This window comes from Urocampus carinirostris, chromosome 6 (genome assembly GCF_059441175.1).
Source record: "Urocampus carinirostris isolate Australia breed hairy pipefish chromosome 6, RoL_Ucar_1.0, whole genome shotgun sequence".
Taxonomy (NCBI): Eukaryota; Metazoa; Chordata; class Actinopteri; order Syngnathiformes; family Syngnathidae; genus Urocampus; species Urocampus carinirostris.
In genome coordinates this window covers 37,345,059-37,359,827 of record NC_142354.1, presented here as the reverse complement: position 1 = coordinate 37,359,827, position 14,769 = coordinate 37,345,059, and the positions used below count along the sequence as shown (strand labels likewise).

Sequence of the window (14,769 nt, the reverse complement as noted above, 5' to 3'; positions counted from 1 at the left end):
GCTGTGAGATTAAACTTGTGACACGATCACAAGATTAACCCAGACCAGGCTGTAAGTTACACGACTGTGATTTTCTAGAGATTTATTGTTCTATATTATTTATCATTTGTCCATTATCCGTCAAATCATAATACACTACAAAGCCATTAGGCCGAGACACTTGCTCCCAGCCAAAAGGCTGATTCAAGGTCCTAGCCTCCTAACGACACAATCCAAAAGTAAATAGTACACAATCCTAGAACCACAGTTGGCATCATGAATGGAAAATGATACCCGTAATTAACGTATGATGCAGACTTTTAAAGTCCGGGTCCCGTTAAAAGTAATCCAAGGAAACAAAATGTATATTTCCAAAGTTAAGGGTGGGAAAAATATATATCCACTATTGTCCGCTGCGACAACAGACAGATCTACCGGTAACTCAGCTTTACCCCACTTCCCATCAGCCCGCGTTTGCTCCGCCCCTTCTTTTTGATTCGCCCGTAGAACACATAACAGAATAAATCTCTAAAATAAATACATTACAAAATATACAGTTGCAAATACATATTATACATGGTTACACACATTTACGAAGAAAGACGGTACACCGAGAGAGTTTTCAAAGCTTTAATAATAATAATATAACTTTCATCCCTTTGAAAGGTACCAACACGCTAGTAGGATCACGCTCGCAATGCATCAAACGTGCCTGTCAAAAAAAAAAGCATCCCGTAATTGTGAAAATCATGGTAGATCGTCCTCAACTTCCTCCTCATAACTATCACCATCAAGGGCGTCTTCCTCATTATCGGAACGTACCTTTACTTAAGAGACATGCATAAACTTAGAGGTTGCAGTCTTTCTTGGCGCACATATTCTACTGGTCTTAATCTTACCTTTTATACTCCAGCGCCGCTGGTGGCCGTTAGAAAAATGTCATAAATTGGCCGCTTCATTGAATAAGCCGCAGAGCTGAACATTTGGGAAAAAAGTAGCGGCTTATAGTCCGGAATTTACGGTATACTGTTATTGATTGGACTTACTAAGTGACCAATAATGATAAATTCATTTTTTTCTTGTTAAAAAACATGTATGTTCTAACTTTCTCTTTGTGCGATTTAAGAAGTGAAACTAAAGAACTGGTCAATGTAATTGTTAATAGACACTCAAAAAGAAAAGACATTGATGGAATCTGAATTTGCAAAGAAGACAGGAAGAGAAACATTCAAATAAAAAATTCCAAACTGGTCTTGAGGTCTTCCCCTGAGCTGTTTCTGCTTATTACATATTGTAGGTTACGAAAGTAGTACAGCAACATGATTGGCCGACAGCCACAATGATGTAATAGTCGAAACAACAAACAACACTGTACAATAATAGTCAATAACCAACTGGCAACTTATGAAATCTCCTTTGCTTGTGTCCAATATTAGCAACAGACTAAACTTATCACCCTTCTAAGTTCATTAAGACATAAATAGTAAAGAAAAACCACACAAGCAAAATGCCAACAGTGTGAGTCAAGATTCACACTCTGCGCCTCTGAACTATGAGGCAGACGTGCTAACTGCTACGTCTGCCAAGCTGCCATTTGTCAGCACTTTGGCTCATCAAATAGAAGTCGTTTGAAAGTTGAGGGTTAATAAGACAATTAGAATAATCATCATACTGAGTCAAGATATCCCTGCAATATTATAAACAGAAGCTACGAGTGCTTGCCAGCATTATTTCAGCTTTAAGCATTAGGATAATAATGCTTTTGAGCCTTTTGGCCGTCGCTCACGCACAAGACCTGCCAAATAGTTGAAAAGCATATTTCAGAAAGCACAAGGCATTTCCAGTTGTTTTTTTTTAAGTAACATTTGTAAGGGTGCCATTTTTAATCCAAAAGTAGTTCTTCGACATTGAAGACACTGAAAATCCAACCTGATGTTACGGCAAGCATCCAGCATGTGGCACTAATGCACCGTTAATAACCGAGGAACAATTAACATTGTCAATTATAACTGCTTGATTTGATTGGCTAATAACGGCCATCAGAAATTACGGATTCGAAAAATGTACTAGCACTGCTAAAAATTCCTCGCTCTAGAAGAGTTTTACATAATTCCTACATTCTTAATCACAGAAATATTTTTGTAAATTATTTTACAGGAAAAAACAAACTAAATTGTAATTTATGTGTTTTATAAAGCAAATAAGCAAAAAAATGTGCAGGTTTTTTTAGCCAGTTATCTGGCTACTTTTTTTTTAGCTTTGTAGCTAACTGACATCCTACATTTTAGCTATTTAGCAAGCTAGATACCTATCTTTTGCTACTAATCAAGCAAACCTTTGGCCTACTTTCTAAGTAGCCATTTTCATGTCCTGCACGGTTGTCAAGGCGCCCAGCTGGCCCCGCCCCTTGACACCGGCTGAGATGCATTGGACTGATTGCTTTTGGAGTACTTAAATGCTCCTTTTGGAACTGTCCGTTGCCAGACCATTGCTTTACCTTGTTGAAGACCTGTTCATGCCTGTTTGATATGAGTAATGCCTAGTTTGTAATTTTGATTGCCTTTGAACCTGGTTTGTTTTTGGTCCGTTTGTGTGTTGGACAACTTTTTTTTCCTAATTAAAGTGACAGATCGTCTACGCATATGAATTCCGACTTCCTGCTTCCCGGTCCGTTTCGTGACAGCCATCTAGCTTTGGTCTGGCTATTTAGATGTATTTCACTCTTTTAGCGATATTGCTAACATTGATATAATCATATTTGGCATTTCAATTCCATGTAAACCAAATTACATATTTAAATTTTCCAAAAATATTCCCGTTCCAACAAAAATATATCATATAGCTACTTGTTTTTGTTGTTGTTGTGCTCTGAGCAGCCCTTTGAGACTTTTTGTGAGAAAGGACTATACAAATGAATATGACTTGACTATATGACTTGAACCAGCAGTTCAACAAAATATTAATTGATGTATAATTTTCCATTAAATGCTGACAGTCTCCAGGAACCCAGTAATGTGTATCTCATCTCATCTCATCAGCCGTACCGCTTATCCTCATTAGGGTCGCGGGGGGGCTGGAGCCCATCCCAGCCATCTCCGGGCAGTGGGCAGGGGACACCCTCAACTGGTTGCCAGCCAATCGCAGGGCACACAGGGACAGACAACTCATTCGCTCATTCACACCTAGGGACAATTTGGACCGGCCAATTCACCTGAAATGCATGTTTTTGGAACGCGGGAGGAAACCGGAGTGCCCGGAGGAAACCCACGCAAGCACGGGGAGAACATACAAACTCCGCACAGGAAGTCTGGAGCTGGATTTGAACCCACGACAGGTTCCCATGACATGAACTGTGCTGCACAAGCGCTAACCACTGCTCCGCCATGCTGCCCTCCAGTAATGTGTATGCCACTTTTAAATGTTGTTATTAAAAGCTGATACTACTAGTGTGCAGTCCTCCATTCCAATGTTGGAGTCAACCATGTCAGATAAAGGTTTATTGGCAGAAACACCAATAGCAGCCTTTTCCAGCGGAACACTGCACTTGACTCATTTTGCAGCTCTTTCTTAGCAACGCTATTAATACTAGCGGGACATCAAAGCCCCCCGGCTCTTTGATGCGCCAACCCCTTGCTGTCTTTGGCACATGACCTGCTCACTCACTTTGTGTGAAAAAAACGTTGGTAACGCTTGATCATGTAGCTTAACTTTCCTTCCCGGTGGTAATGTACATTTGGGAATGTAGACAATAGTACATTCTGCTCCAACCTGCATTTTCTTCTTATCCTATTTCGGATAAACTTGCCCGATTGCCATTATAAAGTGCATGTCTTTAGCAGTATCCCACTTCGATCGGAACTCCCGTTGACTCTCAATGACCAAAGAAATCTGGATTTTCGGTTTCGCTTGGGGAGAGTCCAATTAAAATATATTTTCAAGTATCATGGTTCATCAGGCAATTCAAGTTAGCTCAGTCATGTCCTAATATTGAATTATGATTATGCTAATGCATATCTTCATCAAGCATGTTTACCATGTACACCGATTTCTTCTACTGTGTGAGCCTGCAAAATCCAGTGACCTTTTAGCCATTTTCACATTGGCCAGCTAGAATTTTCACAGATTTCGCAAAGAACTGCATGATTCAAAAAAAGGTGCTCAACCATTTTTTGTGAATTAGCTGGAAATGTTTAGGGGCGGTTAATATCTTATAAAACGATAATGTAAACAAATAGTTGACGTTATTTAAAAACTACGAAGATTTATTTTTAGATATTAGGAAATGTATACTTTTATTGTGTTTCTAGTATGCATAGGATGCCAGTTCATTTTGACTATTACACCTAATTAGTGTTCATTATTTTTACAATTATGCACTGTTTACATCTTTGTCACTATAAGCCGATAATGTTGTTGCTGTTCTTTGATTACCACGACCTTTGGGGTGAATCTGCTTTTTGTAACCTAGGAGATTATATAAAAAGAAAGGGCTCAAGTCAGTACCTAAACCGCAGGAAGGATTTTCACATCTTGAGGGTTTTTGATAGATAGATAGATAGATAGATAGATACTTTATTCATCCCCGAAGGGAAATTCACTTTTCCAGCAGCATCCCTAAGCTGAGAACAATCGAAAATAACTGAGAACAATCGAAAATAACATGGGAGCTGCTGGAGTGGCTGCCATTCGTGACGGCGCCGGAGAAACGATTCAATTTGAATCATGTACAAACAAACAAACAATTGAATCATGTACAAGAAACGATTCAATCTGAATCATGTACAAACAAACAAACTTTATGTTTCAATAAGTGGAGTGTTAATAAAATGGGGGGAAAATAATTTCTGATACTGATATAACCAGGTAAAACTAATTTTAAGTTACCTGTCCAAATGAATGTTGTGCCATCTCACCTTTCCCACTCTGGATTTTCTCTACAGAAACGGGTTTGGCAGTTTTATGTAAATTAATCTTAAAAAGGTATGGTGTGGCTCTTAATGAGTAACTAAATTAGTTTTTTTTAAAAAGATCATATACTGTAGCTTATATTGAAATGCTTTGCTCCTAAAATAATTATATAAACGTTTAAAATTTTGAAAGTAACAACATTTCCTTAAAATACAATTGATTAGTTTGGTATAATTCTGGAATAACATCACACAAAGTGATTTGGGTTTCTGTAAAACAAAAGCTAAACCATGAACACGGATAATGGTGCGTTTGTCAGATTACATTCAGAAGAAAAAGAAAGAAAATCACAATGCGGTTTGTACAGTCTTCTCCCGTTCTTCTTGCAGGCTCAAAATTCATTTTTGTCTTTTCACCTTATTTTGTGTCTCTTCTTAACTATAAACTCATCAGAGGCAAGCTGAGATGCAAAAAAAAAAATGTTAAACTGAAAAAAATATATTTTGGGGGAAATGACTCAACACTTTATCACATTTTTCTTTTGAGGTCATTTGTTAATTTTGGGAAGCGATGCTCGTTGCCACATGTTGTGTTTATTGTTTATTGTGACTTTTTTGAGCTCAGAGGCTACATGGTAAAAAATAACTTTCACGGGGGCCGGAACAGTAGATTAGAGAGACAGAGAGAAAGAGGGAAGTGAAAGAGAGAGAGGGAGAGAAAGCGAAAGAGGGGGTGAGATAAACAAAAAGAAAGGGAGGGAGAAAAGAAAAAAAAGAGATGAATACAAAGAGAGAAGGAGGGAAAGAAAAACAGAGAATAAAGAGAGTGAAATAAAAAGAAAGAGCTACACACAAACAGAGAAAAAGAAAGAGACAAAGAGAAATAGAAAGGGTAAGAGATCAAGAAAGAAAAAAATTGTGCGAAAGAAAGAGAAAGCAGGAAAACCGAGGGAAACGAAGACAGAATGAAAGACAAAAAGAGAGAAATAAGAATAGAGATATAAAGAGAACGGAAGAAAGAAAAAAGACATAGAGAAAGAAAGAGAGAGGCGGAAAACGAGAATCAGAGAAAGAGAGACTGGAAAAGAAAGACAGAAAGAACTACAGCTCATTGTTGAGCTCTTTTTATCTGCTGCGCTTCTCTCAGGGTTGTCTCGCAGATCGAATGAAATCTGTTAGGTCCGTATATTTGGTACCTCTGACTTTTGGGAGTACGGAAGCTGACCAATTTGAGCTTACGAGCACAATACTGGAACGAATTGAGCTCGTTTAAGAGGTACAACTGTTATCACTAAGCATTTAATGGATTGGTAGAAAACCAACAGACCTCAGTGATTCGTGGGTTGGTACACTTGACGTCGGCGGTGGAGAGGTCCAGCCACCGGCTGGAGTAGAGCGAGACAGGCGGGCAATGGTGCTTCATGGTGCATCGGCCCTCGTTGCTGCACCAGCCGCACTGGAACTTCTTCTCCGCCCGCAGGCATGTGCCGCAGTTGTCGCGCTGGGCGCTGCACTTGTACAGGTGCACTGTGGGAAATAGGCGTCTTCGATCATCAATGCTCCGTACAACGGAAGCTCACATACTGTACGTCACTGCCATGTAACACATCAAATCCCAATACGATGAAATGACAATAGAGCAGGGGTCTCCAACGTGGACCTGTTCTGAAAATAGCTCGCCAGTGATGGGTCATTTGGATTTTCTTGTAAAACGATTGTTTTAGTTGTTGAGTCTATTCAACCCTACTTTTAAATAAGTAATACATGGTAACAACATAGTAACAACATATAATAAAAATGCATATCAAAATGCAATAGAGTATTGCGGTTTTGCTACTTTGCCGATTTTCATCGCGCGTTGTTCTGCGTTCTGATTGGCTAACAGTCGCCACACCCCTTTTCAGCCCGTGCATCTGTGACGTTGCAGAAACAGCTTGACGTACAATGTTGGGTTTGTAGCGTTAAGTCAAGTCAAGTCATGTTTATTTGTATAGCCCTTAATCACAAGGAGTCGCAAAGGGCTACACAGACCACAGATTATTGCAAACCACAGATTATTATTCCACCATCCCCTGATCTGAAACCTACATGAGGGCGAGGAAAAACTCAAAAACTTCATCATGAAATGAGTGGGGTTAAATAGATTCCTCAAACGCTTAAACCGTCATTTTACTAGAAAATCAAAATGACCCAGAACTGGTGAGCTATTTTCAGAATAGGTCCACGTTGTGTAATGGTTGCCATGGCGCCCACTTGGCCGTGCCCGTGTGTGTCATGGTTGCCATGGCGCCCACTTGGCAACGCCCGTGTGTGTCACGGTTGCAATGGTGCCCAATTGGCCCCGCCCGTGTAGCGCAGCTGTGGCTCATTTAGAGATTGATTTTCTGTGTATATAAAGCTCAACGCTCTCTTGCTTCAGTGTCAGCCCGTCAACGAACTTCTGCCCACAAGACGTGGGTTCTGTCCTGTTATTCTGTCAAGAACTTCTGCCCCACAAGATGTGGGTTCTGTCCTGTTTCCCTGTGATATATGCAGTCCGGTATTGTTCCCGTTTATTTTTGTATTGTTTAATTTCGGGTCCCAGTTTTGTTTTCTGTCTATTCTTGTTCTGTTGGTTAATTTCTCCAGTTTTGGTTCCCATTGAGTTTTTCCTGTTTATTTTCGTTACCCCTGATTCGTTATCGATCTCGTTGGTCTCTGGCGTCCTGTCCTTCCACGCCAGACCAGCTTCCTAACGTGCATGACTCCCCACTTCCCATAAAATAAAAAGCTTGTGTGAGAACGTTACACAATTGGGTCCTGTATCTGTTCTGGTTCTGACACGTTGGAGACGTAGCATGCCTTCTTTCACAGGAAGGGTCTTATTTTTCTCATTGGCTCAGGCAGCGATTAGTTCGCTTGGTTGCGTGGCTGCAGAACGTATTGAAGCTAGTTTTTTTCTAACCTAGATCCGAGTCACAGACCGTGTGGTCGTTTCCAACCTGACATGCTCTCATTCCTTAGATTTTATATACCGGTACATTAAAACAGTGTGTCCCAACCTTTTCATGGGCGCAAGAACATCATCTTCATTGAAAATAGATTGTGCACATTGCCCTAGAAAAATGATTTGAAAAATATTCAGATTCAGTTTAATGTTTGTTAGCCTAATATCACAAGTAGTATTTTTTTCCCGTTTTACTTTATTTTGACTTTTATTGTAAACTATTTTTCTCAGCTTTCTACTATAAATTCAACTCGGAAAGTGGCTTTTTACTCTGTTGGGCTAAGTTTTTTTGCAAATCATTATGGTCTCTATAAACCTTAATAAACAAGGGTTTGCGGTATTACTGGAGGGAAAACAGGAGGTATTGTTCTGCATTGATGCTAATTTTGGTAAATGCATTAAAATCCCATATTCTCCCATTTGAGAACCAGTGCTTTAAAACACGTTTAATTTGTTTCTGGATGTTTGTTTGTTTTTTGCTATGATTTACAGGGTTTTAACTAATATACTGCTTGCTTTTGAATATTCGGTTAACTATTGGAGGTAAGACCAGTTGTAACTCTTGACAGGACTGTCCTTAATTACGATAAGCGTGATGCGCAGATTAAAAAAATGCAGAGCTCCATTATTCACTCCAAGTGACACACTAATAACTGTCCACTACTCGATAGGCGCTTATTGGTATTGTGGACTTTTCCCACGAGTGCTTTGTAGGGGGCCTTGAGTTGCCCCGAGTGGCCCATACATTCCCCTTTTGTGGATTGAGTCCATCCTCCTTGAGGCTATAGGCAGAAACGGATGGAAAAAAAAAAAGCACCTTTAATCTTCTCAGGATTGTCGATGATGAAATTGCCGTTCCACACAATGGCAAGATCCACAGCCAGGTCGCTGATCTTCACGCCCTCGTACATGTACTGGAAAAAAGAAAGGCAACCGTGAGTGGGGAAAGGACAGAAAGTGAGAAAGGAAGATGAAAGGGCAGCAGTGAGACGAGAGGCTTTTTAACCATCTGTCATCATCCGAGATAGAGGACGATGCCCTTTTCATGCATTGTCACAGTCGACACGGCTCGCATCATAATCGCGCAGCAAAGAGAAGACATCTCCCGTGTTCATCTGTAGCCTATCGCTCTGGCACGGTGGCTCTGACACGCACCACAGTTTACGGGATAAGGTCAAGACTAAATGACTAGATAAGAATGCATTTTATCACAGGTTTTGTTTTATGTGTCCCTTTTCAGTATTTTCATTTTTTTTTGCTGGCGTAATGTAAAGAATACATAAAACTCATGAGTATATTTTGGCGTATTCAATATCCGTTTGCAGTCAATGTGAAGGGTAAAATGGAGATCATAAGTGCAAAAACGTTAAATTCAAACAGAATAGCCGTAGCAGATCATACAGACTAGATTTGGGAACAGTAATTGCTTTTTGCAGGGTTTTTCTTTTTCTATTCCAAACGTGTTAATCGTCAATTTGCAAAGATTCTGAATTCATAAAGACGTATAAAAAAATGTTCAATCAGGAGGCTTTTAACTACGACAAAAAAGTCCGATCACATCACGCCGATTTTGGCTAACCTGCATTGGCTCCCTGTTAGCCTAAGATGTGATTTCAAGGTTCTCCTAGTATTGTACAAAATCATACATGGACTTGTGCCCTCATATCTTTCAGATCTGATTTCCCCCTATGTTCCGGTTCGAAGCCTTCGTTCTGAAAGCACCCGTCTACTGGTGATCCCAAGAGCCAAGAAGTGTTCCAGAGCGTTCTCCATCCGAGCACCGGTGCTGTGGAATGCTCTTCCCCCTGAGATCCGATCTGCAACCTCAGTGAAAATGTTTAAATCTAAGCTTAAAACACACTTCTACTCTATAGCATATGAATAACCTATACTTTTTGTGGACAATATCTCTGTATTATTTGTAATTGCAAGATCCTTTGCAGTCTGGTCATCCTGAAAGGGGGATACCACATGTGCGGTCCCTTCTCAAGGTTTCTTCATTTTCCTCATGTTGAGGTTTTTGAGTTTTTCCTTGCCCTCATGTTGGTTCCAGATCAGGGGATGGTGTAATAATTTTCTGAAATAATAGTCCGTGCAATAACCTGTGCAGCCCTTTGAGACTCTTTGTGAGTACAAATAAAAATGACTTGACTTGAATTAAAAGCCAATGGTCTTGGTCCACATAGGTGAATCTCTCAAACAACACTTTGTTTTTCGAAAAGAGAGAGACGGACAGTAAGGTGTCACTGGAAACACTGATCATCAGTTACACCGTGTGTAAGAAGTATGAGACGGGAATAAAGGATTTCAATAACACGAAAATCACCAGGCTTGAGTACTGAACAAAGCGGACTCATCTGTTATGCTTAAAAAGTGATTCTTATAGGTGCTCTTGACACAAAATTCCACAGGAGCAATAATTTTTAATTTTCCAAAAAGCCAGATTACAAAAGGTACACAGGCTATAGTGATGCCATGGAATCAAATCAAATCAAACATGAGGGTTCTTAATCGGCATCCAAATTTGGGCCTGCCAAAATTTGCATCCCGTAGCGGGAGTGACGTGTGTGCGCTGTACTATAACCACTTTTACCTCATTTTATCTCACTTTTATATCACTTTTTGGGAATGTAATGGCGAACATATAACAAAAACCACTTCGTCTTGCATTTGTTGGGAATGTAATACAACCTAAACCATTCCGTCTTGTCTTTGTTGTGAATGCAATCGAATGGTAATGCACACCGTAGATAAATCACTTTAGAGCATGTAACGTGTTTATTTTGCCTTTTTCTACCCAAATCGCTCGTGTTGAAACTGTTATGCACTCTACCATAAAGTATTGTTATTTTCTTCTTTTTATATACTAATTATCTGCTTATGAGGTAGTGCAGTGAAATATTTAACATAACTTCATTTTCAAACATTTTCGACGGACGGTGTGCCACGGAACTTTTTTATAAATAAAAGTGTACTTTGGTTCAGAAAGGGTTGAAAAACAGAGCTATACGAGTCCTTGTTGTATATTTGGACTGGTGTAAAATGACAGCTCTGTTGGATATTAAAAAAATGTTGTGCGAGTCATTAATCTTGGTGTGGCACACTGATTTACAAGAAAATTTGAAAGTGGCACTCCGCACCAAAAAGGTTGCTGAACCCTGTACTATACTATACCTACAACACTCCTGCATTACGCGTTAAACTACCGCTTTTCCCCCATAAAAAAATGCTTACCAATTCTTTTTAAATCTACCGCTTTTTCAAATTTAGACAATAACAAAAAATCTTGACTCGAGACCAGTATTTTGGTCTACGACTGCTTTATTTTGAAGCAAGACCTAGTCTTTTTGCTTGAATAAGCGGCTCCTCCAATCAGATTTCGTTTTGGTAAAATTTAGCCACTCCGGTTTTAAACTAGCACATGTTGTTCTTTTTTTAAGATATTCTAATGACGGATTTGGTTTTTCACCAAAAAATAGAGTGCACGATAAAATCAAACATTTTTTAATGTCAAAAGGTTGGCATGTATGATATATGTACGAACCAATGTGATTCAAATTTGATCAAAATGTAGACCTCTGAATCAGAAGGAAATGCATTGAAATTGAATGAAATCTTGAGGGACACAGAAATTTATACTCCCAATGTCCTCATACACCATTCTAGTCTCATCTCATCTCATCAGCTACACCGCTTATCCTCAGTAGGGTCGCGGGGGTGCTGGAGCCCATCCCAGCAATCATCGGGCAGTGGGCAGGGGACACCCTGAACTGGTTGCCAGCCAATTGCAGGGCACACGGGGACAGACAACTTACTCGCTCATTCACACCAAGGGACCAATTCACCTGAAAATGCATGTTTTTGGAATGTGGGAGGAAACCGGAGTGCCCGGAGGAAACCCACGCAAGCACGGGGAGAACATACAAACTCCGCACAGGAAGTCTGGAGCTGGATTTGAACCCACGCAGGAGGTTCCCAAGACATGAACTGTGCCGCACATGTGCTAACCACTGCGCCGCCGTGCTGCCCCACCATTCTAGTGATGCATTCAAAAGTATTCAAATCCTAGGCCTCTAAATCTGAATCCTATTTAGGTTCTTAGAATCTGTGAGGTAATCAAATATTCACAATCCTAATAAATGCATAAGCCTTTTTAGGGGAGCAATTAAAACAAATTGAATTGTGGGCCTCTGTATCAGAATGTAGTTTTGCGTCATGGAATTAGAATCAAATATTAGTGTACCCCTAGATTCCCTACTTGTAAACCAAGGTAGTGATGCATTGCATTAATCCGATAACTATGAATCAGAATTCAAATGTAGTTTTCTGAATCAAATTGTGAGGTACCCATAGATTCCCATCCCTATTTTAGTGATGCATTGTAGTTTGGATTGGATCCAATCATAGGCATCGAAATCAGAATTGGATTGTCAGTTTCTTGGTCGAAACAAATCGCCACACCCCTCTTTAAAAAAAGCCGTACCGTGCTGTTCTGGCACTGCACGCTGGTGCTGTTGAAGCGTAGTGCCGTGATGCGGTGACTCACACCCTGCACATTCACCACGCACTCATAGCCACGCTGGCCCGACTGCGGCTGTGGGAGATTGCGGGCCCTCAAGGTGATCGGACGCACTTCCCCCGCCGGGATGAGGATTTGACCGGAGTGGAGGAGCTGAGGACAGTCCTGAATAATGAAAAGAAGAGGGGAAAACATTTACATACAGTATAGGAAGTTAGTGAATCTTGTAGGAATACAGAATCTACCTAATTAAGAGGGAATTGTAACTGTGGGGGGAAGGGGCGGTACCGCCCTTTATTTTGTCAACCATGAGAACCTACTACAGTGGAACCTCGGTTTTGGAACGCCTCTCAGTTCGAACAAATCGGAGTCAGACCAAAAATTTCGAGAAATTCTTGCTCCGCTGTTCGGTCAAAAAATCGGAGTTTAAACGCAGGTAATGCGTGAGTGCGTACGCTAGGGTGTGATGCTGAGCGGCGTACAGGTGTAGATCGCTCTTTTCGTGACCAACTGTTATCGCGTGCGGACGTGCTTCGTTTTGCTTTCGCTTTTAATATAGGTGTACGAAGTGTTTTAGCCCCTAATTATGCCTCCGAAGAAAGTCAGTGCAAGCAGCAAAGTTGCTACAGGTGAAAAAAGAAAAGTAGTGCGTACAACTATTGCATTTCAGAACGAAATAATAGCAAAATATGAAGGAGTGTCTGATCTTGCCTGCGCCTTCTGTTGACCACCACAATGGTAAGAAATCCTATTCATAATTCTTTTCTTTATCCTTTTTTTTTTAATTTTTACACATTCATGTTAGCGTAATCTTTCGTACGGAAGATTACAATAACGCGAACTTACGATTAGCCTGGGGTTACATTTATGTTTATGTTATTTGTGTCTTAAAGGGAAACAAAGGTTAAACATTCAGGGTGTTGGAACGGATTAAAACAATTTACATTATTTGTAATGGGAAAAATGATTTCGGTGTTCGAACAATCTTTCGTACAGAAGATTACGATAACGCGAACGTACGATTAGCCTGGGTTAGCTTTGAGTTTACGTTAAACATTCAAGGTAAACATTCAGGGTGTTGGAACGGAGCCCAACATTGTGGGTGTTGGAACGGAGCCCCCTTTCCAATGAACCGCTCACCACTTGTTGTGGAGACCCGGGTGCTAAATGACTTGTAAACGACCTGATTTTTTAATTTTTACACGTTCATGTTAGCGTAATCTTTCGTACGGAAGATTACGATAACGCGAACTTACGATTAGCCTGGGTTAGCTTTAGTTTACGTTAAACATTCAAGGTAAACATTCAGGGTGTTGGAACGGATTAAAACGATTTACATTAATGGGAAAAATTGTTTCGGTGATCGAACAAATCGGTTTTCGAACAGGGTTCTGGAACGGATTATGGTCGAGAACCGAGGTTCCACTGTATTTACATGATCATATTTCAGATAATGGATGGATGGATGGATATTTCAGTCCATAAATTGCGGGATCATTTGCCTGCCTCACTTCTGGAGTGTTTACATAACCGTTTCTTCAAAGCTTCTAAGCAATCTGTCACTGTCATCTATCTTGACGTGTGCTCATCATCATCTGTCCTAATGCACACTTCAATATGTCCCTCAGGGATTACAGCAGCAAATACATCCCTAATCTCAATAATACACGTCGGGCTGGCTAGTTTTCACTGCAGGGGAAAGCTATGCTCAGATGAAAGCACACAGGGAAATGGTGTGTGGTATCACTTTTTCGATTATGTCATGAGATTTAGTCACTTTGGATGCGTTAACAATTTTTACATTTAGATTCTTTCCAGCTGTATTTAGAACATTAATAAGATATCCTGTGTTTCTTTGTTTTCGTTAAACGATTGAGTGGGATTTGGAGTTCCTATGTGTCCTTGTGTCCATTCTTGTAATTATAACTCAACCATCATTGTTTTGTTCTTCCACTCCAGACTGGCCTATACGCTGCCTGGAACTTGTGTGGATTGTCCAGTTGTCTCTGTTTTGCTCTGGTTTCTTGCAGTTCTTGTCAGGGCATTGTGGTGTCTGCTGCCGTGTCATGACACGTTACACGTAGTCTTCCACCAGTAGTTTGTGTTATTTCATGTCTCCTTTTGCATGTTGTTGTGTTTATCACTTTTAATTACTAAGCTACCTTCTTTAGAGCACACGTCTGTGAGGAAGAATGACGTCCACTTCTCCCGAACACTTGAGGAGAATGTGGGACAAACTACAAACTTAAGCGGCAACAAACTGGTGATTGTTGGGACTGATGCTTCACTCGCAGTGGATTTAGATTGTTTGCACGCTTTGAAGATAGCACCAGCAGCAATACACAGATACTTCAAGAGCATGAAGTAAGTGTGTGGTG

At 40.3% G+C, this 14,769-nt stretch overlaps 1 protein-coding gene across 1 annotated transcript in view; it reads right to left on the bottom strand.

Moving 5' to 3' along the window:
- Positions 1 to 14,769, bottom strand: part of LOC148364738 (plexin-A2-like) — a 150,494-nt gene that overhangs the window by 60,168 nt on the left and 75,557 nt on the right. The window contains exons 9-11 of the mRNA XM_088338937.1: positions 12,356 to 12,556; positions 8,690 to 8,786; positions 6,214 to 6,413 (exon numbers count right to left, since the gene is read on the bottom strand). Of these exons, the coding sequence (XP_088195063.1) occupies positions 6,214 to 6,413; positions 8,690 to 8,786; positions 12,356 to 12,556 (498 nt within the window). The remainder of the gene's footprint in view (positions 1 to 6,213; positions 6,414 to 8,689; positions 8,787 to 12,355; positions 12,557 to 14,769) is intronic.